Genomic DNA, 27,832 nt, shown 5'->3' with positions numbered 1-27,832 from the left:
CAGGGGTATACAAACAACTAAATTTGATCTTTTTTTCATGTTAATGATGTCTACCAGGCTACTCTTATGCTTTTAGTGAAAACATTCTTTAGGTAACAATTGGGTTAGGAAAGATACAAGGAAGAATTTGGTGCTTGCCTTACCAGCTGTTTCTGAAAACCTATTAAAACAAATTCCCTTCTTCCTACCTGGTCTTTCTCAGGACATTTCCTTTGTTCTGAATGAAAATAAATAAATCTGGACATTGGAACTAAAACTGGAAATGAGGTCAAAAGCAGTTATCTCAACATCCCTTATTGAAAGTCTTGGAAGGCATGACATGATGTGAATAAATGAGTCCCACTGAACTTCTGACCCCAGCACATCAACACAGAATCAAATGATTTCAGATGGATCAAGTTACTAAGGCCAGTTCTACGCATCTCAACTTAGGAAACTACAATAGTTAAATTACTAAGGAAAACATTTTGTTTGCTAAAAAATATTCAGTGGATGACTATTGGCACTTTGGGGGAGGTGTGGTATGGTAACACTGAACTCCTAAAACAGGAATATTTAATTTTACACTCTTGTTAAAAATATTTTCAAAATAGTGATAGTGTGTAGTGACTTACATTAATACTATAAACTTAAACACTGTTGTAGCCATATTACTTAAATTATTAAGAAAAAATTCAACAAATGCTGCAGAAAGATAATTATCATCTGAACTCTGTTATCTTAGTGGACCTTATATATATTTTTTGGTTCGGGGGCTATACTCAGCTGTGCTCAGGGTTTACTCCTGGTTCTGTGCCCAGTGATCACTCTTGGAGGGCTTGGGGGATCAAAAGGGGTGCTGGGATGTAGGCATACCAAGTCTACAAAGCAAATACCCTACCCATTATATTACCACTCAGGTCCCCATGTTTTTTTTTTAAAAAAATCTCTATCCAGGGAAAGGGCAGCTCAGATAGAGAAGGGAGCACCAAATAAAGGGTGTTTGGAGGATCCTCCCAGGAGGGGAGATGCATGTTGAAAGTAGACTATGGACTGAACATGTTTGCCACTCAAAGCCTCTTTTGCAGACCACAACACTCAAAAGGAGAGAGAGAACACAAGGGATTGCCCTGCCACAGAGGCAGGGTGAGATGGGAGGGATGGGGGTGGGAGGGATATTATCCTTGGTGGTGGAAAATGGGCACTGGTCGAGGGATGGGTATTTGATCATTGTATAATCGAAACCCAAGCACAAAAAATTGTAAATCTACAACTGTACCTCATGGTGTTTCACTAAAAATAAAAAAAAAATTTCTATCCAGCATGATTTAGACAGCAGTTAGCCATGTAAGATAAAAGTAAAAAGTATCTTTTCAATGTGTGCTAGGTACTCAATAAATACTGATTAACTGTCAAAAATTGACAAAAATGAAAAGGATCTTGTGAAAAGATCAAGTAAATACTAAGACAATAGAAGACTGGGAAGGCGGTCAGTCATTTGGGCTATTCCAGGCCAGGGATGAATCGTTGGTCAGTGAAGTCTCAGAGCTGCGTCATTCCATCCCACCAGCACACAGCAGGGGCTACCCCTACACATGCATTTGTCCACTCCACTGGATTGAGGTCTGCCTGGCAGGGTTACAGTTGATTCAATTCATAAAGTCTACAAAGCATGCAATTTGTTCATTCAGACTGGAAGAAAATAACACAGTTGCCAAATTCTTGAATGTTTACTATGCTGGACAATTCTCACCAAAGCCATTGGAGAATATGACCTTTTCAGATAAGGTTCTGAGTAAGGTTCAGAGCAGTTAAGAAAAGGCCTATACTAGAGGTGGAGGTGTCAGGACTCAACCCTGGTGTGTCTGGCTTCAGTCTATGTGCTCCTGACTTCCTATACCCGATGGTTAGGAGATGTATATCACCCTTCCCCTAGAAGTTTGTATGGATCACACATGGACACGAAAGTTAAAAATGAACCTGAGGGGCTGGAGAAATAGCACAGCGGGTAGGGCATTTGCCTTGCATGCGGCCGACCCAGGTTTGATTCCCAGCATCCCATATGGTCCCCTGAGCACTGCCAGGAGTGATTCCTGAGTGCATGAACCAGGAGTAACTCCTGTGCATCGCCGGGTGTGACCCAAAAAGAAAAAAAATGAACCTGAGCCCTACCTATCAGATCAAAAAGAACTCAAACCTTTATTGAACATTCCTGCCTTTTGCCATGTATTTGGCAAAGACTTCAGAGAAGACTGGTATGATCCATGACTTCAAGGAAGGGTTCTCAGGATGTGTGTCAGATGTGGGGGGCATGAAGAGAGATAGCATATGAGGCACAAAGTGGCACAGAAACAGGTCATGTAGGAAGGACCTAGAGTTCACCATCTCCAAGGCAGGTCTAATCTCTGATGGCCCCAGTGGATACATTTCTGGAAAGCACAAGGGTGGCCATAGTCTGTGTCCTCAGGGCACAACGCCGACCTGGAACTGTCACATTATCTGAGCTGATCAAGAGTAATACCTTGACCACCAAATGTGATGAACTTCGTGGGGTTTCAATCATACAAAGAAGCATTTCCATAGCTGTACTTGAGTTGTTTTTTTTCCGGCTCAGAAAAGTGTTCCTAATTTGAAGTTTTTGTAATTAAGGAGGGAAATAATGGTTTTTGTTCCATTTCTCCTCATCTCTTGAGATGGAATAAGCACACAGTTTTTGGCCTAACCTCAAAATCTTTCTTCATCCTTGATCATTTAAACAACTTTCGTTGACAACTTTAGCTCCAATTTTTCCTTTCTTTGGGGCTGACTAGTAAGAAGCATAGAACACATTTTTATTTAAAGAGTGTTTGGGTGGAGTTCATGCCCAATTCAATCAGCCTAATCAGTGGCTAAATAAATAGCAGTACTCCTACATAAAAAATAAATAAATAAAGAGTGTTTGGGTTGTCTCAGGCCAGTGATGAATCATTGGTCTGTGAACTTTGATTGATGTCTGTAGCTCAATACCAACTCCATCTCTCATTTAAAAAAATTCATTGTGAAATCTAAATGTATACCAAGAAATTTTCTAGGAGGCTTTTTCCATTGCTATTTGTTTTAAATGCAGCACAACCCACTAGGATTGATTTTGCTGATCAGTATATTTACTCACTCACAGACTGTAAATGGTTCCCCCAAACACACACAGAAAAACCTCTCAATAAACTTGAATTTAACCTTAAAAAGAAATCAATCAATGAATAGAGCATGCTGTTCACCTTAGAGGGTAACTCATTTCATGCCCTCTAAGTGTCTTGCTCATTTTTTGTCTTTAGAGTGCTCTGTAAAAAATGTGTCTCACTACAATTTTTTCCTGTGTGAATTTTGTTTTTTGTTTTTGTTTTTGGATTACACTTAACAATGCTCAGGAGTTACTCCTGGCTCTGCACTCAGAAATTACTCCTGGCAGTGCTCAGGGGACCACATGGGATGCCGGGGAATCAAACCCAGGTTTGCTGTGTACAAGGCAAATGTCCTACCCACTGCATTGCTCTGACTCTCCTGCGTGAATTTTGAAGAAATAAAAAATAAAGCAATCCAAGGAAAGATTTACCCACAGAAACAGTTTATTTTACAGCACTGTTTCCCTGAAGTTGCAATGAACGTTATTTGAGTATTTCTATTTGTGTAAGAGTTGACAGTTTCCAATGTGCTCTCATGCTGACTGTCTTAGGATTCCATGATTACTCTGTCCTGCAGGCAAGTGTCTTTACAGTTGACAAACAGAAGCTCTGCAGGGCGAAAGGCTATAATAGTAAGAAGAGTGAGACTCAAAACCCAGACTTCAACACTGCAGTCCCTTCACTCCAGAATGGTCCCTACCAGAAAGCAAGTTCCACCCTTAGCAACACACCTGAATAATTTATAGTTGATAATGCGGTAATATTTCATTTATTTTTGGGAGGAGAAGGATAGTACAGGGAGGTCAGGGATCATATTCCAGGAAATGCCTCTTACATGCAAAGCTTGAGTTCTACCCCTGTGGTCGGCCTGAGTCCATTCTCTGTTTTCCAGGTCATTCATTTGCTAATTAAACATTAGATTGTTAATCATATTTTTAAAAAAGATTTTATTATTGAATCACTGTGAGATAGACCCTTACAAAGCTGTTTATAATTAGGTTTCAGTCATACAGTGTTATCCCCTCCACAGTGTACATTTCCTAGCACCAGTGTCCCCAGTTTCCCCCCCATCACCTCCCCCACCCCAGCCTACCTCTATGGCAGGTATTTTTCTTCTTCTCTTCCTCCTTCCCTCCGTCCCCCTCTCCTTTCAGGTGATAATCAGATAATCATATTATTTTCACCTTGAAAATTTCTCTTTTTTCCTAACACTATCAAAGATCCAGGTTTGTCAAAAATGTTCTGCTGCCATTATAAGATAATTACAAAGCAAAAATATATCAACTGTTTAAAAACAATGTTTTCTGTGTCTATTTAAAGAGGAATGTGATATGCCTTAAGGGGCAATACGAACTTTAAATACAAGGTGTAGAGATATAGCATAGTGGATAAGGCGTTTACCTTGCACCAAGTCAACCTGGGTTTGATTTCTGGTAACCCATAAGGTTCCCTGAAACCCGCTAGAAAGGATCCAGAGCACAGATCCAGGAAAAAGTCCTGGCACTTTAGGTGTGGATGCAAAACAAAAACCAAACAAACCCGAAAGCCCCAAACCAAAACCTATTGAATGCAAAAAAAAAATTAATACAAGAGTAGAAACGTGTCATACAAAAGTTGATTTGGTAAAATTAACCAGAAAGAAGGATGGGAAAGTAAATAGGATGCTACAGTTAAGAGCTGGGGCCAAAAAGATAATACAGTGACTAGGGTGTTTGCCTTGCATGAGGCTGACCAGGGTTCAATTCCCAACATCCTATAAGGTCCCCCAAGCACTGTCAGGAGTTATTATTCATAAGCATAGATCCAGGAGTAAGCCCAGATCAAGGTTGAGTGTGGCCCCAAAACAAAACAAAACAAAACAGAACAAAACAAATAAAAGTTCTCAGTGTCAGAGTAGGCTGAATCTGTCTTCAAATGACTTCTCTATATGTTTTACTATGAAAAATGTCAAAGATAAAAAAATTCAAAGAATTGTATGCTACATAATTGCAAATTATCTACAAGATTTGATGTATCATATATATGTACAGCGATCAGTTCATCTCATTTTTCATTAATTTAAAAAATAAATGTCAGAGTGGCCAAGTTTAGTACACTCTTGCTCTAAACACTATAGTAGAGATTTTAGGATTTCTTTCTCTCTTCCAGGAAAAAAATTGTATTTGTTTTTGTTTTTGTTTTGGAGCTACACCCAGCTGTGCTCAGGAGCTACTCCAGGATCTACACTGAGGGGTTGTTCACAACGGTGCTTAGGGGACCATTTATGGTGCCGGGGATAGAACTGTGATCAGTGACATGCATGGCATTGCCTTAATCCCTCCCTGTATTATCTCTACAGCAACCATGTAAGATTTTATATAAAGAGAAATACACAAATTTTAAGTGTACCACTCACTGAGTTGTAATAAATATATATACTGCAGACATTTGACAACTCCATACCCCACGTTTACAGCTATTTTGGTAATAAAGATTTGTGTGCCTGAGAGAAGAAAAGGCACACAAATCTTTAAAGCACAACACCCAATAGGAGAGAGAAAACAAAAGGGAATGCCCTGCCACAGAGGCAGGGTGGGATGGGGGGATGGGGGGCGGGAGGGATACTGGGATCCGTGGTGGTGGGAAATGGGCACTGGTGGAGGGATGGGTATTCAAAATAAATAAATAAATAAAAATTTTAAAAATCACACATATAGCTCTATAACCAGTATCATTGAGAAGATCCTACATGTATTCTTGTTGAAGTTTAGCTGCTTCTAAAAAGTAATCAATAAATTTTCTTGCTATTATGTTAGCAATCCCAGCTAAATAATACTGAATACACACTTTCTTATATCAGCCACTCTATGAAAGTTCCCCTCCCCCCTGCCACAGAGGCAGGGTGGGATGGGGGGAATGGAGGGTGGGAGGGATACTGGGATCCGTGGTGGTGGGAAATGGGCACTGGTGGAGGGATGGGTATTTGATCATTGTATAATTGAAACCCAAGCACAAAAATCTGTAAGTCTACAACTGTACCTCATGGTATCTCACTAATAAAAATTAAAAATAAAAACACCTGCTTACTAAGGTAAAATTGAAGTTAAAAATCCATCAATATAACTGTTCATTTTTATCACTCAGAAAAAGTCTCCTTGGGGCCAGAGCGATAGCACAGCAGGTAGGGCATTTGCTTTGCACGTGGCCAATCCGGGTTCGATACCCGGCATCCCATATGGTCCCCTGAGCACTACCAGGAGTAATTCCTGAGCTCCTGAGCCAGGAGTAACCCCTGAGCATTGCTGGGTGTGAACCAAAAAGGAAAAAAAGTCTTTGAGCTACAAGAAACTACTGCAAGAAAATGTGACAATGAATTCAATTAACAGCACTCAGATTTTCTACTGTTTCCTATATACCTCTTCTGATAAGATGTTGAGGTAAAGGCTTATTGTATTGGGGGTCACACCCATCAGTGCTCATGGGTTACCCCTGACTCTGCTCTTAGGACTTACTCCTGAAAGTGCTTACAGGACAATATGGGATGCCAGGGATCAAACTTGTGTCAGCTAGTGCTTTATTGACCATACTATCAGTCCAGGCCCTACTGCATTACCTTTATTGAAATTATTATTGAGATCATTGTAGATTAATATGCAGTTGTAAGAAAGAATACAGAGATCTCATATACACTACGCTCAGTTCCTCCACTGGTAACATTTTACAAAAGCATAATACAATATCACAGTCAGAATCCTGACATTGATACCATCCCCTCATTTAGACTGTCGTAGGTTTACTTGAAAAACGGTTTACATACATTTGGGAGGGGGGGGCATTGAGGCTACATTCAGCTCTGCTTAGGGCTTAATCTTGGCTCTGCACCTAGAGCTGACTCCTGGTAGGGCTCAGGGGATCATACTGGGTGTCAAAGATTGAACCTGGAATTGCTGCATGCAAGGTAAACACCCTACCAGTTGTACTATCTCTCTTGCCCCTATACTTTTACTTTTAATATTCTTACACATGCAAATTACTTATAGCCATTATATTGGTCTTTATTAATGTTCTATATGGAGGGTTAACATTGGTAAAATACATGATTCCAGATTATTTCACAGTTCCATTTTAATAAAACAATTAACAGAATTATAAAATTGCTTATGGATTATGGAGTCATCGAAAAAACTCACTTACCCTGGAGGTTTTCTTGATAGCAAACTATAAAATAAAATGTTACTCTTTCTCCAGAGTTAGTGTATTTGAGCTTAAAATTCAGATGTGATATAATATTAAATCCAGATGAACAGGTATGTAAAACCTGCATGAAATTTTAACACTGCTTCTTTTTCCGCCATGGAAGATGTGAAAAATAAATATTATTGGTACAATAATGCCTCAGAAAATCAATTGATCTATTTTATTTTTATGATTAGCAGTGTTAAAATTTATAATTAAACATCTAAACACATACAGCCAAGGATAAAAAATCAAGCTGATTATGAACCATGCAAAGCCAAATACTTTTGCATAAAAGATTAACCTTAGAGGAAAACAAAGGGATACCTACTTTCTGCTGCTAGAAGTCCTAGGAGGAAGGCAGCATATGGACAAACAACAAACAGTATGAATTTAGAGCATTTATCAAGCCACAATTGGGCCCACTAGATGAGCCACAAGAAGCATGATGTCCCAGTTGAGGCTAAAGCGAACTTGACTGTTTCATGCACACACTCACTGGGACTGTTAAGATTTTAGCCATCAAAACACTAGATTCCTCTTTAAAAACAGAACAGAACAATAAAACACTGGACTCTGATTCTTTGTTTTGAAACAGGAGAATTGGTTCATTAAGAACAAAACACTGACACACTACTTATCACCAAATTACGCTCAGTGAATTGAGTGAATCTGTAATACAGAAATTTTAACTTTCAAAACAGAAAAAGCAACTTATATAAAAATGTGCAGATGCTCCAGTGATAGCTCAATGAGCTAAACACAGGCTTTGCATGTGGGAAGCCCAGGTTTCATCCTGGGCACTGTATGGCCCCCTGAGCACTGCCAGAGCAACCTCCAGATGCAAAAAAGGGAAATTTGGGGGCAGATAACTATTTGATAAAGAATGCTGATAAGATAGCACAATGCTTCCTGTTAAGTGGCTTCATATTAATCATTATTAGGAACAAATGATTAATTTCTGATAACTGTGAAAGCTAGAAAAATTTACAAATTTTTAGATTTTCTTCAAAACTTTCTTCTTTGACTTGACTATATAAAAATTTCCTTTATATTTAGGATAGATAAACATATAAAACCTGCATAATTCCAGTCTCTCTGATTTTCAGCAGCTAGACAGTGCTATTTAAAAATATTTAGAGACAGACATTTAGCAAAACAAATGAAAATACAGACAGCTTACAAGATAATTAAGATGCAGACTTTTTCAAAAAAATAGGGTGTGACTTCAAGAAATGGACACAAGAAGGAATGTGGAATTATAAACAACTAATTTGAGCCCTTGCAGGCTATTACCATGACAATGTAAGTAAGCACTAATTTTGTTTAAAAAGCAAGGACCATAATCTGAAATAATTTCAACCATATCATTTAAAGACTGTACTAAAAAACAGAAAATACTGGGAAATAAAAATACATTTTATAGAAAAGAATGTCTATATCTATAGACAATTCCTTTCCCTAAAATTCAACAAGTCACAGGAAAGAACACTTAAGAGCTCATTAAATTCTTCAAAAGCAGAGGTAAAATATTAAGGAGCAACATTAATGATTATGTCTATGAAGCTATATCAAAGAGCAAACTGCTCTTAAGGTCTTTTTCTCAAGATGAAGATGGCATTAGAGATCCTAAATATATTTCATGTATATCGCTCTCTCTCTCTCTCTCTCTCTCTCTCACACACACACACACACACACACACACATATGTCAGTCACAATAAAACATAAAAATGTTCCTGAATTTACTACTCCCAGATAGGGTCAACTGTAATTTGAGTGTGAGGAGAGAAGAAAGGGGTTCAAATTAACAGTAAAATTATAGGGGATGTGGACAAAATGAACAGTGAGAAAACAAGACAGACTTGAAATAGGGGGGAAAAGGATGCCTGAAATAGGGACCATCATAAATTTATTGTACCCATAAATACAACCAGGGGTTTGACTTTCATGTGGTAAGGGCTCTGCATAATTACCAACTCAGCATAAGAGGAAAATAGCAAGATTTGCTTCTCAAAGAATCATTTCTTTAAGATTCCCATTTCTGAATGTTTCTGGAAATCACCTTCACTCAAAAGAGGAAGATTCACATCCTAATTGGTAAAGGTTCAAATAAGAATGGAAACCTGATCCTGTTTTTTTTTTTTTTTGCACAAGGCATAAACACATACCAATTGGTAAAAAATTGAGTGTGCTTGTGAGAGCTAAGTATACACATACAGAGGAAGGAAGAAGCGTAATATTGACAAATATTCATAGTGCCAATAGAAAAGAACAATCAGCAAATCTATTCTTCCTCTATTGCCAACTGTGAAGGACAAACAATTCATGCTTTAAGAAGGGCCCTGGGTATTGAGTCAGTACAAAGTACAAAAATTAAATCACCAGTGCAAAGTCCAACCACATGAAAAATACTGTGACTCTAACAAAAGAAGGAAGAAAAGCTGGGGCCAGAGAACATACAATGCTGGTGCTAAATAAACATGTAAATAGAACTAAAAATTATAGCTTGTATGTATACATGCATTGACATGTATGTATAAATGGATCTTATGAATTTTTAGAAAATGGTCCTTAAGACTACTCACTGGTAAGATAGAAAATATCTAATCTAATCTAATATCTAATCTAGTACAATACTTGGGAAACAATATCTAATCTAATACAATTACTTGGGAAACACAAGAGGCTATTTTTGTTTTCTTTTTCCTGGGAAAGCTTGTGTACATGTGTTACAGAGTTTACAAAAAGACAACCTGGACATTGCTTCAGGAGGTAAGTCACATGCAACAGTACACAGAAAGAGTTCAATACATTTAACGTTGTCCCAAAGCCTTGTTTGATATGACTGACATGGGAGAAGTCAGATATCAGACATTTTTAGATGGGAAGGTATCATAAAAATTCAAAAGATTAAACTAGAGAGTTGGACTGGATAAAGTACAATATTGGGTCTGCAACGGGGAAAGAGGAAGTAATATTTGTGAGGTCAAAAGGAAAAAGTGAAATGTTGGTAACTGAGCAGTAGCTTTGAAAGCAACTTTGGTATTAAAATTATAAGGAACCAGACATATGCAGATGTAATTTAGTTGCTGACAAACTTCCTTAGAATCCCCTGGAGGACCTGACTAGATTCACAGAAAACAGTCATTTATAAAAGAAAAGAGAGGATGTAGACCTCATATGATTCATTCTGGGGAGTGAGAGGAAACCCAATTACCTGAGGAGGTAGGGTCTTCAGAGAAATCTGGTAACTCTTCAGGGGGATCCCCATAGAATGAGTTGAATTTGTGACTCGACACAGCTGCTAGTACTGCACCCTAAAGCAAAGAGATGGAAAATAGATTATTAAAACAAATGTATAATTATGAAGTGAATCAAATGGTTATTTAAGGATTGTTTAAAAAAGTAAAAAATATAGAGGAAATGATGACTGAATGAAAGATAGCATTTAGATAATATTAGATTCCTTTAAATCACATATGAATTAATCAGATGAATCAACACTGTTGGGGGCTGTGGTACTATATAAACCATTTTTATCTTGAGTTCAACCATGTAGCACACAAAGGAATATTTCGTAGTCATATACAATGATGACACAGGAAGGATGTTTAATGAACAGAAAGATGCACGTGAAGAATTACACAAAATTGTTTTTAAAATAATCTAATATAGGGGCTGGAGAGATAGCACAGCGGGTAGGGCATTTGCCTTGCATGCAGCTGACCTGGGTTCAATTCCCAGCATCTCATATGGTCCCCTGAGCACTGCCAGGCATAATTCCTGAGTGCAGAGCCAGGAGTAACCCCTGTGCATTGCCAGGTGTGACCCAAAAAGCAAAAAAAAAAAACAACTAATATAATCTGATTTATTAATATCATAAAAATTTCTATCAATATAAAAAACTGACATAAAACATTGACAGTACTACTTATCACTGGATGACAGGAATACAGAGTCAGTTTTCTTTTTCTTTGTTTTTTTAAAAAATTTTTTTCCGTTTTTTTTTTCTTTTTTTTTCAGTTGTCTTTTTAAAACACTTTTCCTGAGGCCTGAGGAGAGGTGATATAGCTATATATTCAAACTACAGAATAAACAATACTGAAAACACGAAATCTAAATTAGAACAACTAAACTTTAAAATGTACATGTCAAGGTGGCATGCTGCAGGGTTGGGATGGAACTTGGGAACAGTAGTATAGGGAAGTTGACACTGGTGGTAGGATCAGTTCTAGAACATTATAAGTTCAACTATCAATAACTGTAAATCATGGACTTTTAAATATTAATATTTTTTAAAGAAAAAATCTGTTCTCCTTTCCCTCATGCTGCAAACAGTGTGAGTCTTGTGTAAGGATTCTCACTAGGGCCACACATCTTAGTGAACTACATGTGATGACTTATTTTCCCCTTGGGGGCTACTCCTGTTCTATGTTTGGGTAGACCCCCCAAAATAGTGTAACCACAAGGTCACTTCTGTTGGTGCTCAGGGGATCATGCGGTGCTGGGGATCAAATCTGGGCTTCCTGGTACAAACCCTGCCTTCAGCCTGTTGTGGCATCTCTCCAGCCTCACATGAGTCTTTCTTTTGAAGCCACATTCATAATCTCTGCTGTTCCTAATGAAAAACTACTGATGCATTGAATGCATGATATCTCTTAGGACTGTTGGCTAGAAAAAGATTGGGAGTTGTTCCCATAACAATAGAACAAGAAAGTTAACTTTCAGTTTATCCCTTGGCTTTACTAATTAATATTCTGCTGCATGCCACAGCTTGAATTAATCACTCGACTTCTCAGTTTCCTCATTTGCAAAATAAGGATATTAAAACTGACATAACTTACCTTGCAGGATTGCAATTAGTCACAATGGAAGCGCACTGCAAACTGTATTTTGTGGGTTTTTTTTGTGTGTGTGTGTTTGGTGTGTTGGGGGCTCACAGCTGCTAGGGCTCAGGGCTTACTCCTGGCTCTGTGCTCAAGATCACTCTTGGCAGTGTTAAGGACTATATGCAATGCCAGGGATCTGTGTGCAAAGCAAACACCCTATCCACTGTACTCTCTCTCTGGTCCTGCAAATTTCATTTTCTAAATGCACATCAAGATTAATCCCGCTAACATACAGCTAGCATATGAGCACATTGGATAATGTAGAACTGACTAGTTAAGTAGCCTGGGTAATTAAGAATCAGATCACTTAAGAAGTCTATCTACATCTTCCTATCCTGTCCTCTCCTCCCCATCCCTCCCCTCTACTCCCTTCTTCCCTCCCTTTCTTCATTCCTTTTGCTTTTTGGGTCACACTTGGCAATGCTCAGGGGTTACTCTTTCTTGGCTCTGCACTCAGGAATTACTCCTGGTGGTGCTTGGGGGACCATATGGGATGCCAGGGATTGAACCTGGGTTGGCCGTTTGGAAGGCAAATGTCCTACCCACTGTACTTTCACTCCAGACCCATCTAAGTCTAAATTTTCAATAATGAACTACTGGATTTTTCTAAAAACATAGACAAATCTTTTATGTGTGTAGGCACTCATTAAATATATAAACACATTTTCACAAAGTTCATGGGATTGTTATCTCAGGGATTCTATACATAAAAATTGAGAACAGTACAGAAAGGGAACAACAAAAAATAGGAGTAATTAGGCCTGAGTGATAGCACGGCGGGTAAGGCATTCGCCTTGCATGCAGCTGAACTGGTTTGATCCCCAGCATCTCATATGGTCCCCTGAGCACTGCCAAAAAGTAATTCCTGAGTGCAGAGCCAGGAGTAACCCCTGAGCATTGTTAGGTGTGACCCCAAAAGACAAAAAAATTTTAAAAACCACGCACAGAAACCAAAATCAAGAGTTATCTTGATATCATCCCGGGAAATACTTTGAGATTTATAAAACTCCAGAGTTAGTGCATGAGAGGTTTTTATGTGGCATATTATGATCCGCTACCAAGATAAAAAAAAAGTAGTACTGAATATTGAGTTCTTCTTTCTATAGTAGATGCTTGTTTCACTTTTACATATTATACACGTTCCCTAAAAGCTAGGGTGGGAATGGAATTTTTATCTAGCAAATCATACATTTTCCCACACACTGAAACTAAAATTTATAGAGGCTTTATTTTTATTTCCAACAAGCTTTGACTGTTAAAGTCTCAAGGCTTGTTCTAGACATTACTGTAGTCAAGGATCTATAAATACTTAAACTACCAGGAAAACACTATTGAAAAGAGCCAAGAGAGGTCAATTCTTTTGAAAGTACCAGAGAAAGTTCTTAATTTATGTATTTTATGGCTCAGAGTTTTGTTTGTTTAATTCTTCAAACTGATGTGACTGCATATGGTATAAGTATTCCACACAAAGCTATTATTTAAAATAGCAAAGTGGTCTGAAACAATTCATGGATTTATAGAATTTTATTAAGAGTGTGAGGGGCTGGAGCGCTAGTACAGCAGGTAGGGTGTTTGCCTTGCACGCGGCCGACCTGGGTTCAATTCCCAGCATCCCATATGGTCCCCTGAGCACCGTCAGGACTAATTCCTGAGTGCAAAGCCAGGAGTAACCTCTGTGCATCTCCAGGTGTGATCCAAAAAGCAAAAAAAAAAAGAGTGTGAGAGTTGGGGAAAGACAGTATAGGGGGTAAAGCACTTGACTTGCACACAACCCTCCCTGCTAGTCCTCTGGCACTGCATATGGTCCCCTGAGCACCAGAAGTGGTCCCTGAAGACAGAGCCAGGAGAGATGCTTGAGCATAGCCAGGTGTGGCCAAGACCCCAACTTTCCCCCCAAATAAGTCTGTCAATCTTAGACATGATTCATTGTAAGAGACTTATTTTGCAGATAAGGAGACAAGGAAGTCCAGAGAGGCTTGGTAATCTGCCATTATGAGGGTTGTTGAGTATACAGAGCTAGAGTTAAGAATATATGGAATAAGGTCCTCATTACTCAACCATTCAAAGGTCTTTGACTATATCAAGGGTCAACAATCTGTGAAGGGTCAGAAAGAAATATTTTAGAATTAAATGCCAAATGGTGTCTGTTGTCCCAGTGTAGTGCAAGGAGTGATTTATGTACATGAATGTACATTGATGTATTTCAGTATAATGTGGACAAAAATCGTCCGTGGGCAAGCTTTGGTAACTGGGGCAGTCTATCAACTCCTGTGCTGCACTTGTTAGTGAAGACAACATAAAATGTGATCATTTATGTTTTATCTTTTGTGGATTATTTTTATTATTGTTTAATTATAGTTTAGGTTGCAGGTTTACAATATTGGTGGTGTTTATGGTTCTGATGTATACCGCTTCCTCACCTCACTAACACCAAAGTGCTCAAGACCCCACAGCACTGTTCCTTTATTATTTCTAGTTCACCTCATCATCATCCCTTACCCACTACCTCCTTTACTTGGTAATCTCAGTTCTGTAATCTAGGGCTAAGGGTTTGTCATCGTTCAATACTGTATATTCCCTTGTTTTGTTTCTCTATGTACCACAGATGAGTGAGAGCATCTGTTATTTGTTCTTCTCTCTGACTTATTTTGCTTGGAATGATGCCCTGAAGTTCCATCCATGTTGTAGTCAACTACATGAATAAAATTCAATCTTAAACAAGGAGTTCTTTGAACTCTATAGTTCATTAAATCCTTGATAAAGATATTTCCCCAATTTTTAGTGTAGTAGGTATACTTTATTATTCTTGGAGCATGAAACAATAATTTTGAGTTAAGATATTCAAAATCTGTTAAGATACCTAAGATTAAAGATGCAATATTCTGGCTAAGAAGAGAGCTCAGAAGGGAGAACATATGCTTAGCCCTTCAAGCAATACATGATTTGCCAGTAGTTCCTGAGCACTGCTGGATGTGCTCAAACCCTGCCCCAAGAGAAAAAAAGATAAATTTTTCCTATAAGGAAATTAACTGAGAAAGGACAAAAGAGTCTAAATGGAAAGAAAAGGAGAACAAAATTAATTGCCTTTTATTCTTTTTCATTTGGGAGTCAACACAGTGATACTCAGGGCTTACTTCTGGCTCTGTACTCAAGGATCATTTCTGGCAGAACTTAGGGGACCTTATGGGGTGATGGGAATCTAACCTGGATTGGGGCATGTGCCAGGTAGGTGACTTACTGACTGCACTATCTCTCAACCCCCCCAAATTAATTGTTTTAGTCTTAATTAAGTAAGAAACCAGGAGACTATAACATAGACAGAGGCTTGGGTGGCTTGAAGACAATGGCAAAAATTCAATTTTTTGTGTGTATCCTGAGCTGAAAGAGAAAACCCATCATGAACTTTGATAGGAACAAGGGTAAGAGGGTACATTTTTAAACGTCTAAGTACAGAGGCTGGTGAGATAGTACAGTGGGCAGGACACTTGCCTTGCATATGGCCAACCTGGGTTCGATTCCTAGCATCCCATATGGTCCCCTGTGCAGTGCCAGTAGTAATTTGTGATTGCAGAGCCAGGAGTAACCCCTTAGAATTCCAAGTGTGGCACAAAAAAAATCTAAGTACAGAGCATACACGTATGAAATGTAGAGTAACTGGTGATATGTCCAAGTAACAAGGTAACATATAGCACTGTAGTACTGTCCTCCCGTTGTTCATCAATGTGCTCGAGTGGGCACCAGTAATGTCTCCATTGTGAGACTTGTTACTGTATTTGGCATATCGATTACACCACAGGGAGCTTGCCTGGCTCTGCTGTGTGGGTGGGATACTCTTGGTAGCTTGCCAGGCTCTTCAATAGGGATGGAGGAATTGAACCTGGGTCGGCCATGTGCAAGGCAAACGTCCTACCTGCTGTGCTATTGCTCCAGCCCAAGGTAACATATAGTCATTATAATTTACAGATGGGGGTAGAGAACTTGGAGAAGTTTGGGAGTTTCAAGGTAAAAATGTTCAAGGAGGGGATGGAGCAATAGCACAGTGGGTAGGGCATTTGACTTGTACACAGCTGACCCAGGTTCGATTCTCAGCATCCATTATGGCCCCCCTGAGCACTGCCAGGAATAATTCATGAGTGCAGAGCCAGGATCAGCCCTGAGCATTGCCAGGTGTGACCCAAAAAGCAAAAAAAAAAGGTTCAAGAACTTGGGTAGATGATTATGTTCAAGAATTATGTCCTAAGAAATCAAGCTCTCACTATTCGCAGATGATATGATACTATACTTAAAGAACCCTAAAACCTCTACCAAGAAACTCCTAGAAACAATAGACTTGTACAGCGAAGTGGCAGGCTATAAAATCAATACTCAAAAATCCATGGCTTTCCTATATGCAAATAGTGAAAGAGAAGAAAGTGACATGAAGAAAACAATCCCATTCACAATTGTGCCCCAGAAAATCAAGTACCTGGGAATCAGCTTAACTAAGGAAGTAAAGGACCTGTACAAAGAAAACTACAAAACGCTACTTCAGGAAATAAAAGAGGACATGAGGAAATGGAAAAATATCCCCTGCTCGTGGATGGGGAGAATTAACATTGTCAAAATGGCAATACTTCCCAAAGCAATGTACAAGTTCAATGCGATCCCTATAAGGATACCCATGACATTTTTCAAAGATATGGAGCAAACACTCCTGAAATTTATATGGAACATTAGGCCCCCATGAATAGCTAAAGCAATTCTTGGGAAAAAGAAAATGGGAGGAATCGACCTCCCCAACTTCAAGCTCTACTACAAAGCAGTAACAATTAAAACAGCATGGTACTGGAACAAAGGCAGAGCTGTAGACCAATGGAACAGAGTTGAATATACTGACATCTCCCCCCAAGCATATGATCACCTAATCTTCTATAAGGGGGCAAGAAAAGAGAAATGGAGCAGGGAAAGCCTCTTTAACAAATTGTGCTGGCAAAACTGGAGGGCTACAAGCAAAAAAGTGGGCTCAGATCTCTGCCTAACGCCATGCACAAAAGTAAGATCAAAATGGATTTATGACCTCAACATCAGACTGGAATCCATAAAGTTCATTGAAGACAAAGTTAGCAAAACCCTCCATGATACTGCAGCTAATGGTATCTTCAAAGATGTCACACCACTGGCCAAGCAAGTGAAAACAGAGATAGACAAATGGGACTATCTTAAACTAAGAAGCTTCTGCACCTCAAAAGAAACAGTGACCAAAATACAAAGACAGTCTACAGAATGGGAAAGGATATTCACCAAATACACGTCTGACAGACAAGGAGTTGATATCAAGGATATACAAGGTACTGGTTGAACTCCACAAAAAGAAAACACCCAACCCCATCAAAAAATGGGGCGAGGAAATGAACAGAAACTTTCACAAAGAAGAAATCCGAATGGCTAAAAGGCACATGAGAAAATGCTCTACATCACCAATCATCAGGGAGATGCAGATCAAAACAACAATGAGATATCATTTCACACCACATCCAAAAGAACAAAAGCAACCAATGCTGGTGCAGATGTGGGGAGAAAGGGGCCCTCCTTCACTGCTGGTGGGAATGCTGGTCCAACACTTTTGGAAAACAGTATGGACAATTCTCAAAAAATGAGAAATTGAGCTCCCATTTGACCCAGCAATACCACTCCTGGCAATATATCCCAGAGAGGCAAAAAAAGTATACTCGAAGTGACATCTGCACTTGTTTGTTCATTGCAGCACTGTTTACAATAGGCAGAATCTGGAAAAAACCTGAGTGCCTGAGAACAATGACTGGTTAAAGAAACTTTGGTACATTTACACAATGGAGTACTATGTGGTGGTTAGAAAATATGAAGTCATGAAATTCACATACAAGCGGTACTACATGGAAAGTATGTTAAGCAAAATGAGTCAGAAAGAGAGGGACAGACATAGAAAGGTTGCATTCATCTGGGGAACATAAAGCAACAAAATGGGAGACTAACACCCAGGAGTGGCTGAGATTAGTACCAGAAATTTTGCTCCATGACTTGGAGGCCAGCCACACGTGCTAGGGGAAAAGGAAGCTCAGATAGAGAAGAGAGCACCAGATAAAGGGTGTTGGGAGGATCCTCCCAGGGTGGGAGAAGCATGCTGAAAGTAGACTATAGACCAAACATGATTGCCACTCAATGTCTCTCTTGCAAACCACAGAACCCAAAAGAAGAGCTAGAGAACAAGGGGGAATACCCTGCCACAGAGGCAGGGTGGGAAGGGGGTGTGATGGGGGGTGGGAGGGATGCTGGGACCCGTGGTGGTGGAGGATGGGCGCTGATGGAGGGATGGGTACTTGATCATTTTATAACTGAAACCCAAGCACAAAAATTTGTAAGTCTATAACTGTACCTCATGGTTTTTCACTAATAAAAAAAATTAAATTAAAATTTAAAAAAATTATGTCCTAGCAGCAGTTGGAGCGATAGCACAGCAGTAGGGTGTTTGCCTTTCACGCAGCCAACATGGTCGACCCGAGTTCGATTCCTCCGCCCCTCTCTAGAGCCCGGCAAGCTACCGAGAGTATCTTGCCCGCACGGTAGAGCCTGGCAAGCTACCCGTGACATATTAGACATGCCAAACACAGTAACAACAAAGTCTCACAATGGCGATATTACTGGGCCCGCTTGAGAAAGTCAATGAACAACGGGAGGATAGTGTTTATTTGTTTAGTGTCCTAGCAGAACGGATTGCCCTTGAGGTGATCATACTAAATGGAATAAGGATGGAAGTAGAAAAACAGTTACCAGATGGTTCCATTCATATGTGCGATATTAACTGGTGAAAAACAACAGAGCTATCCAAATCAGAGTCAACAATAATAAAATCAAGAAACCCAAACTTTAACAACCAAATTTAGGTGCCTGTCAAGACGTCAGGCTGGATGGGGTGGGAGGGGATTTGGGAGGGAACCTGGGAAAACTGGTGGAGGGAGGTTGACACCAGTGGTGGGATTGGTGCTGCAATATTGTATGTGTAAAATATGTATGTCAACTATGAATGACTTTATAAATCACAGTGCTTTAATAAAAAAAAACAAACTTTGAGAATGAGTGAAAAATATGGCAGTTACCTGAGGAAAAGGAGAGAGTTGGAGGAATGAGCAGAGGGGTTTTTTGGTGATAGCTGAGACGGAACTGGAATTTGGTGGTGGATGTGGTAAATCCTGTATACATACAGAGTTATTAAGCTATTCTGCTTAAATTCTATAATGTCGAAGGGGCCAGAGAGATAAGGCTTTTCCTTTACATGTAACTGACCAGATTGGAGTCCTGGCATTGCATATGATCCCTTGAGTACCAACAGGGATCACTCCTAAACACAGAGCCAGGAATTGCCCCTAGACATCACAAGTTATGGTCAAAAAGCTCTCTATCAATTTCTGTAATGTAAACAAATGATCATCAAATAAAGAAAACTGTTCATACCTTATATTTGTCAGCAAAATAAGTCAGAAATATATTTTATGAGTTATATGAACTATAAATGAATATATGAATTTCATATAGAAAGGAACAAGTATAAATCTACTTTTGAGTAAGATAATATACAACTATATTTCTGCATAGAACATTATCTTAAGTATATATATGTATATATACACACATATATATGTACACACATAAATTATTAACTGGCTTCTGGGGAGATGTTATAGATGATTTTATTTTCTGTATTTACCACTGTGTATGTGAATCTTTAATAAAGAGAACCTGTTTTTATTTAAAAATACTTTGAGATTCTGTTATTTCCAATACTATAAATAATGGTTTCTCATACACATAATTCCAACACCACAGCCATCACCAGTGTATCCATCTCCCCATCCTAAGGACCCCAACACCCCTCCTGCTAACCCTCCTCCCAACTCAATTGATCAGTTCTCCCACTATGTTGCCTTTGGACCTTTGTTGCCACATCGCTGTATATCTTCAAGTTCCACATATGAGTGAGATCATTTTGTATCCATCCCTTTCCTTCTAACTGACTTCACTCAACATAATATTCTCTAGTTCCATCCATATTTCTACAAATGGCATGATTTTGCCAAAGAAAACTATCTGAATAAAAGCAATTATAAAAAAAGAATAAATCCCTAGGAAACCATAAGGTGAAGTTAGTGATAATATCACAGGACCTGATCTCACTCCATATAGTCATGACCAAAGTTACATTTTTGTCAGCATAGCATGTATGGGTATGATAAGCAAATGTAACAAACACAAATCTAAGCCCTGCAATATTCTCCCACTGTTGGGATCTATGACTAATGGAAGCTGTACTTGCATCCCTGAAGAAAATTAAAAATGAGACTTGGGACTTGTATATGTAGTAGATATGACCTTTTGGGTCTGTGTAAAAAGCATTTTTTAAAGTATATATATAATCACTTTCAAAAACTAGGTTGCTTAACTTAGGAAGCAACAAATTCCATAACTCAGATTCACAAATAGCACTGCCTTGGGCAATCTATATAGGGAATCAAAATAACTTTCATTATTATTTATATGACTGTTCATACTGGAATGAGCACTTTCTTTTTTTAGAAACAAAGGTGCTTGGAGGTGCCAAAGCCCATATCTGCTGTGCTGACTATACTGCCTCTAGACAAATTCTCATTTCAGGGGAGCACTGCATGGAAGTTAAATGCTGGCTTTGATTAGAGTACAAAGGCTGGATAAATCCTTAAATTAAGCTCTTGGTCATATTATGAGCCTAACTATTTAATAGTTAACTTTATTAATTCTTAAATTAATAGAAAGAAGTTTGTGCCCAAAGGTAGCTCTCTGAATGAACTTTCCAAAGGTACAAGCACTACTCTTGGAGGTACTGAGACTCCAGGGAAGAGCATAAATAAAACAAAACTTCCTGAAATGACAGAAAGGTTCTCTATCCTGTACTGTCTAAGAACAGTCATTAGGCACATGTGGCATTGAGTGCTTGGATATGACTAGTGCAGCTGAAAGATCAAAATTAATTTTAGTTAATATCAATTATTAATATTAATTTTAGTTAGCATTAGTTAATGCTATTTTAAATGAAAATAGCCATCCATGGCCAGTGGGTATTGCATTGTTAAGTGCAGCTCTATACAGTACAGCATTCCGGAACACATTTTCCCTAGATGTGCAAAGGTCGGGAGTCAAGAGCCCGAGTGATTGAGAAGTCAGACAAACATGCAGCCTGCACTTTTGTGATTTGCGAAAATCAATTAAAGAATTTTGTAGGAAATCTCCCCATTTCCGGTATATGCAAAGAAGAAAACAGTTTTATCGCCTTAACTGAATTGCAGATTCAACTCACCATTTTCTGGGCTGACAGCAAAAAACTTAGCTAATACAGACTATTGCTTTTATACACAATGTCTTCACCATACTTCACTGTAGGAAAATGTACATTCTACAAGTTGAATTAAGGGGCTGGAGCAATAGCACAGCAGGTAGGGTGTGTGCCTTGCGCACGGCTTATTCGGGTTCAATTCCCAACATCCCATATGGTCCCCTGAGTACCGCCAGGAGTGATTTCTGAGTGCATGAGTCAGGAGTAACCCTTGTGCATCACCAGGTGTGACCCAAAAAGCAAATAAATAAATGAATAAATAAATAAATGTTGAAATAATTTGAGTCAAAGGATGGCTTCTAGGATAGATTCTCTCCCGAGTTTTTTCTCTAGCTTTCTTTCTCTCTACTCTCTAGCTCTACCCCTTCCATTGAGTAACTGCTCAGAGTTCACAGCACCATCATTTGAGTGGAAATACATCTCCTTCAGAGATGCATATCTGTATGTTTTCCAGACAGTGTAGACTATAGTGAGTCCCACACATCCTAACACGAATCTGCGAAAATGTGATCCTTATATTCTAGTTTCCATGCATTAATAATCTACATATCGAATACTCTCGGTAGCTTGCCGGGCTCTCCGAGAGGGGCGGAGGAATCGAACTCGGGTCGATCATGTTGGCTGCGTGCAAGGCAGACGCCCTACCCGCTGTGCTGTCGCTCCAGCTCCAGCTCGATATGCCAGACACAGTAACAACAAAGTCTCCAATGGAGACGTTACTGGGCCCGCTCGAGCAAATCGATGATCAACGGGAGGGCCTTCACTTTACTTTTACTTTACTTAATAATCTACATATTTTCATTCACAGATATGGAATAGTGATTATATAAAGGATAAGAAGATTTGTGCTATAATTCAAATCACACGTAGGGTTCCATAAACTTTTTTGATGTACAGTTTGAAAGGTAGCCTGAACGTAATATTAATACTTTCTAATGTTTGAACCATCTTTCTCTTTAGGGGGTTTTATTCCCTGGAGAATGGTGAAGATATTAAATGCCAGAATGAATGTATGAGAGAGAAACAATGTCTGTTGTGTGTTTATACTACAATCAATAATGACGTACATATAAATCTATTAATAAAAATTGCCCAAACAATCTTACAGCATACACAAAAGTCAATTCAAAAATGGATTGGAGATCTTGATATCAGACATGATTCCACAAATTATATTGAGGAAAACAGGCAGAAATCTTGATGATGCTGAATCTAGAGGCAGTTGCCAAGGGAACAGAATCAAAGATAAATAACTGGGACTACATCAGATGAAAAAAGCTTCTGCACTGCAAAATAAATGATGATTAGAAAAAAAAACTCTACAGACTAGGAGAAATATTTGATCATCACTCATCTAACAAAGGGTTAATATCCAATATTTATAAAATACATATAAAATTTAATAATTAAAATTGGGCTCTGGGGGCTGGAGCAATAGCAAAGCGGGTAGGGCGTTTGTCTTGCACACAGCCAACCTGGGTTCGATTTCCAGCATTCCATATGGTTCCCCGAGCACCACCAGGAGTAATACCTGAGTGCATGGCCAGGAGTAACCCCTGAGCATTGCTGGGTGTGACCCAAAAGGAAAAAAAATTGGACTCTGATAAAACCCAATAATTTTATTTGTCATCTACCTCTAGGGCCCCCAAGCACTATTATCAACAGACATATGTGCTATGTTCATTGCAGCCCATTTTACAATAGCTAAGATTCAGATCAACCCCAGCACCAAAGAACAATTGAGTGGATAAAGAAACTGTAGCTCATATACACAATGTAACCCTATTCAGCAACAGGAAAAGATGAAATCACACAATTTGCCACCATATGGTTGGAACTAGAGGGTGTCATACTCAGTGAAGTCAGTCAGAGAGAGGGACAAATACAGAATGACTTCTCTCCTATGTGGGATATAAAGAAACTTAATAAAGCAATAACAAATGGCCAAAGGCAACAAAATCTGAGTCAGCCTCCACAGTACTGAGTTTATCAAGGGTGTGGATGGATGGGGTCATGGGTCATTGGTGGAGTAACAATGACACAGTGGTAGAGAAGGTGTTGTGTTGGAACACTGTATTTATGAAACTCTATCATTACCAGTATCACAATCACAATCAGTATACTAGTATCACTAACATTGTATTAAAATGTAACATGGTATTAAAAATCATAACCACTATTGTAAAACACTGTATAGTTCATTGTAACAACACTAACAGTATTGCAAATCACAATAAAATTTGAAAAAGAAGCCCAAATAATAGTATTTATATATTACACCTGGTTAACTTATGCTATGCATATAGGATGAAATTTCTACAGAACCATTACAGCTTGTGTTTCAAAGTAATGACTTTTTAATTAAGTGGCCATACCAAAACCACCAATGGAGTTATTGCAAATTACACACACCTCCAAACTCCTGCGGGGCTGGGACTGATGGAGAGAGGGGTAGTTCTTTTTTGGTTTGTTTGTTTGATACCAGACTGAGTAATGCTCCAGGGACCATGCAGTATTGGGGATCGAACCCACACTTCCAGCATGCATTCAGTGACGGAGCTATCTCTCTGGCCCTGGTCTCCTGAGTGAGCTGAGTCATATTGAATGAGCCACTGCCACAGGTGAGAATGTGTCACATCCCTCTAGTGTGCTGACTGGACACCAGTTAGAATATTTTGTCATTGGGTTACCAAAAAAAAAAACAGGCAATGTACAATGTCCATGATATGACACTAAACCTTTTAAAACATTTTCTGTTGTTTTGGGGCCACACCCAGCAGAGGTGAGGGTTTACTTCTGTCTCTGTTCTCAGGGATCACTTGTGGCAGTGCTCAGGGGACATATGGAGTGCCAGAGATTGAACTCAGGTTGGTCATGTGCAAGGAAAATGCCTACTCTGTGTACATCTATCCAGCTCCTTAAAACTATTTAGTATATTAACAATGTCCTACAACCAGCATTTCTGTAGAGTTCCAAAACATATTCATCACTCTTCCAAAATATCATACTTATTAAGTAGTCACTTTCCAGCACCTGGCAGTCACCAATTTGCTTTCTGTCTCCCTCCATAGACTTACAGGTATAAATATATAGATTGCAAATAAATAGAAAAATCAAATATGTGGCTTTAAATAAAGTCTCCCTTAATATGTGGATAGCCAATTAAAATTGTTTTGTGGTAGCACTCAAAAGGAGAGAGATAACAAAAGGGAATGCTCTGCCACAGAGGTAGGGTGGGATGGGGGGATGGGGGGTGGGAGGGATACTGGGATCAGTGGTGGTGGAGAATGGGCACTGGTGGAGGGATGGGTATTCGATCATTGTATAACTGAAACCCAAGCACAAAAATTTGCAAGTCTACAACTCTACCACATGGTGTTTCACTAATAAAAATTTAAGAAAAAAAAAGAAACAATGCAAAATAAAATAAAATAATGAAAATCTTATATAATAGGTTAGGTTTGAATCTTATTAAAATGCTTTATTATGCAGAGCATTTATTATTAATTTGTTTACTATGTACCATTGTTTACTATTTAATCATATTGATGCCATCTTCATAGATGCATTATTAATAGAATAACTAATATTTAAAAGATCTAGTGCAATGAATTGATATATATGCACATGTTGTGTAAAGATTTCCACAACCAAGTTTGTTAGTCCATTCATTATCTCATATAGCTATATCTCTGTGTGTTTGAAAAGAACAATTAGACTCTACTTGCAGAAAATTCCAAGTATTAACAACCTTCGTCACCATGTGAGAATTTATTTAATTTATAACTTTGTATACTTTGACAAATTCCTTCCCATCTCCCTCAATTTCCAGTCCTGGTAGTCACATTCTACTCACAGTTTCTACAGGTACCATAAGATCTCATATACAACAAACACTGTCTTTTTCTAACCGTCTGATTTCACTGTCGTCTTGCAAATGATACGAGATCCTCCGGGTGACTTATTATCTCATTATATAGAAATATTACATTTTAACTTTAAAAATAATAATAGCAGTGTCTACCATTATTTAATATTTATGAAGCCAAGATACTGATCTAGGGCTTCCCTTTCCTTTTTCTGTAAAAACATTTATTGTTGATTCTGTGCAAGGAACTGGTACACGCTGAGACTTCTCAAGAACTTTCAAATAGAAACTTTAGACCCTTAAATAAAAGGTGATTCATGCAAAAATTTATTTTAAAAACTGACTGGGAGAGAAATAAATTCTATTACTACTTTAAAAAATTGCTTTGTGGAGCCCTAAATTTTTTTTTTTGCTTTCGGGCTACACCTAGTGATACTCAGGGCTTAATACTCCTAGCTCTGTACTCAGGGATCACTCCTGGTGCTCAGGGAACCATATGGGATGCCTGGGATTGAACTTATGTTGGCTGTGTGCAAAGCAAGCACCTTACCCATTGTACTATTGCTCTGGCCCTAAATTTTTTTTGAGGTAACATTTCACTATAACATTATTCAAGTTTCAGGTGTAGAATATTAACATTAACTAGGTCAAAGCCATTTGTTGATGTATATTCCTTCTCCACCAAATTGCTTTCACACTTATATAGAAAATCACTTAATCACTTAATCACTTAATCCCCGTTATTCATCGATTTATTCGAGCGGGTGCCAGTAACGTCTCCATTCATCCCGGTTGCGTGCTAGTGTAGCCCAATGGTATCTGTTCGTTTTAGGAACATGTAGAGCCTCAAACCGATCATTTAGGGTCTTGACGAAGAAGTCTGACCATCTTATAGGTGGGCGTCCACGTGATCTTTTGATGTCTCGTGGAATCCAATCAGTAATGGCTCTAGTCCAGCGGCTGTCTGTAAACCTCATTACGTGTCCAGCCCATCTGATTTTTGATGTCTTGGCAAATGAGACAGCGTCCCTGATTCTTGAGCGTTGACGAAGATCAGAACTCCGGATTCTATCTCTCATTTGAGTGAATCGTGATATTCCAAGCATAGTTCTTTCGATTCCTCTTTGAGAGACCCGAATAGTGTTCTCATCCTGTTTTCGTAGGGTCCAGGTCTCTGAGGCATATGTTAATGCAGGAAGAATAGTGGAATCAAAGAGATGTGCTCGTAGCTGGAGGTTCTTTGTCCTTTTAGTTATTTCTTCAATGCTCTTGAAGGCATTCCAAGCCGCTCTCTTCTTCCTGCGCAACTCAGGTGCCAGGTCATTCATCATGTTGATTTCTCGACCTAGGTATATATAACTGTTGCATTCGGAGATGGTGGTTCCATTGAGAGCGAATGGAGTGTCAGGAACAAGGTTGTTTCTCATAAACATTGTCTTCGTAAGATTCAGCTGTAGTCCGACCTTTCCACATTCACGGTCAAAGTTGTTCAGCATTTGTGCCGCTTGGTTGATGTTTGGTGTTATTAGAACGATGTCATCAGCAAAGCGGAGGTGGTGTAGTTGCCGACCATCTATCTTCACTCCCATGTTTTCCCATTCCAGTCGTCGCATGATGTTCTCGAGGGTGGCACTGAAGAGTTTTGGTGAAATGGTATCACCCTGCCGAACCCCTCTCTTGATATGGATGATTACTTCTTTGTAGAATGGTGAGATCTTGGTAGTGAATCCACAATAGAGTTCACGAAGGATCCTGATGTATTGAGTTTGTATGCCCTGATTGGCTAGGGCTTCCATGACCGCTTCCGTCTCAACAGAATCAAAGGCCTTCTTTAAATCAATGAACGTTAGACAGAGTGGCATCTTGAACTCCCGAGATACCTCAATGAGCTTGGTTATTGTGTGGATATGGTCGATGGTACTGAATCCTTTTCGGAATCCAGCTTGTTCACATGGTTGTCCTTCATCTAGTGTTCTGCTAATCCTATTCAGGATGACTCGAGTGAATAGTTTGTAGATGACAGACAATAGGCAGATTGGGCGATAGTTGCCAATGTCGTGGATGTCTCCTTTCTTGTATAGTAGTATAGTCTTGCTGGTTTTCCATTGGGATGGAACCTTGCATTCAGACAGGTAGCGTGTGAAGAGTCGAGCCAATGTATTGATGAGTACTGATGGTAAGTTCTTCAGGTGTTCAGGTCTGATCTTGTCTGGGCCAGGTGCTCTTTGTTTCTTTACCGATGAGATGGCATGTTGGATTTCGGAAGGGAGAACATTGGGAACGACATATCCATCATGTGGTATGTGGTATGTGGGCAAGTGGATGTGGCTATTAAAGAG

The 27,832-nt window shown here is 39.0% G+C and overlaps 1 protein-coding gene across 14 annotated transcripts in view; it reads right to left on the bottom strand.

The window, feature by feature from the left end:
• CASK (calcium/calmodulin dependent serine protein kinase) overlaps positions 1 to 27,832 on the bottom strand; it is a 998,363-nt gene that overhangs the window by 616,484 nt on the left and 354,047 nt on the right. For 10 of the 14 annotated variants that reach the window (XR_008794862.1, XM_056131339.1, XM_056131340.1 and 7 more), the window contains exons 10-11: positions 10,575 to 10,674; positions 7,687 to 7,704 (exon numbers count right to left, since the gene is read on the bottom strand). Coding sequence is in view for 13 of the 14 variants with exons in the window: in XM_056131339.1 (XP_055987314.1) it covers positions 7,687 to 7,704; positions 10,575 to 10,674 (118 nt within the window). In the remaining variant the exon portion in view is untranslated. The remainder of the gene's footprint in view (positions 1 to 7,686; positions 7,705 to 10,574; positions 10,675 to 27,832) is intronic. The other 4 variants (XM_056131342.1, XM_056131352.1, XM_056131344.1 and 1 more) reach the window with 1 other exon arrangement.

Source organism: Sorex fumeus, unplaced genomic scaffold (assembly GCF_029834395.1).
Source record: "Sorex fumeus unplaced genomic scaffold, SorFum_2.1 ptg000086l, whole genome shotgun sequence".
Classification (NCBI taxonomy): domain Eukaryota; kingdom Metazoa; phylum Chordata; class Mammalia; order Eulipotyphla; family Soricidae; genus Sorex; species Sorex fumeus.
The sequence above is the reverse complement of the archived record's forward strand: the minus strand, read 5'-3'. Positions and strand labels throughout refer to the sequence as shown.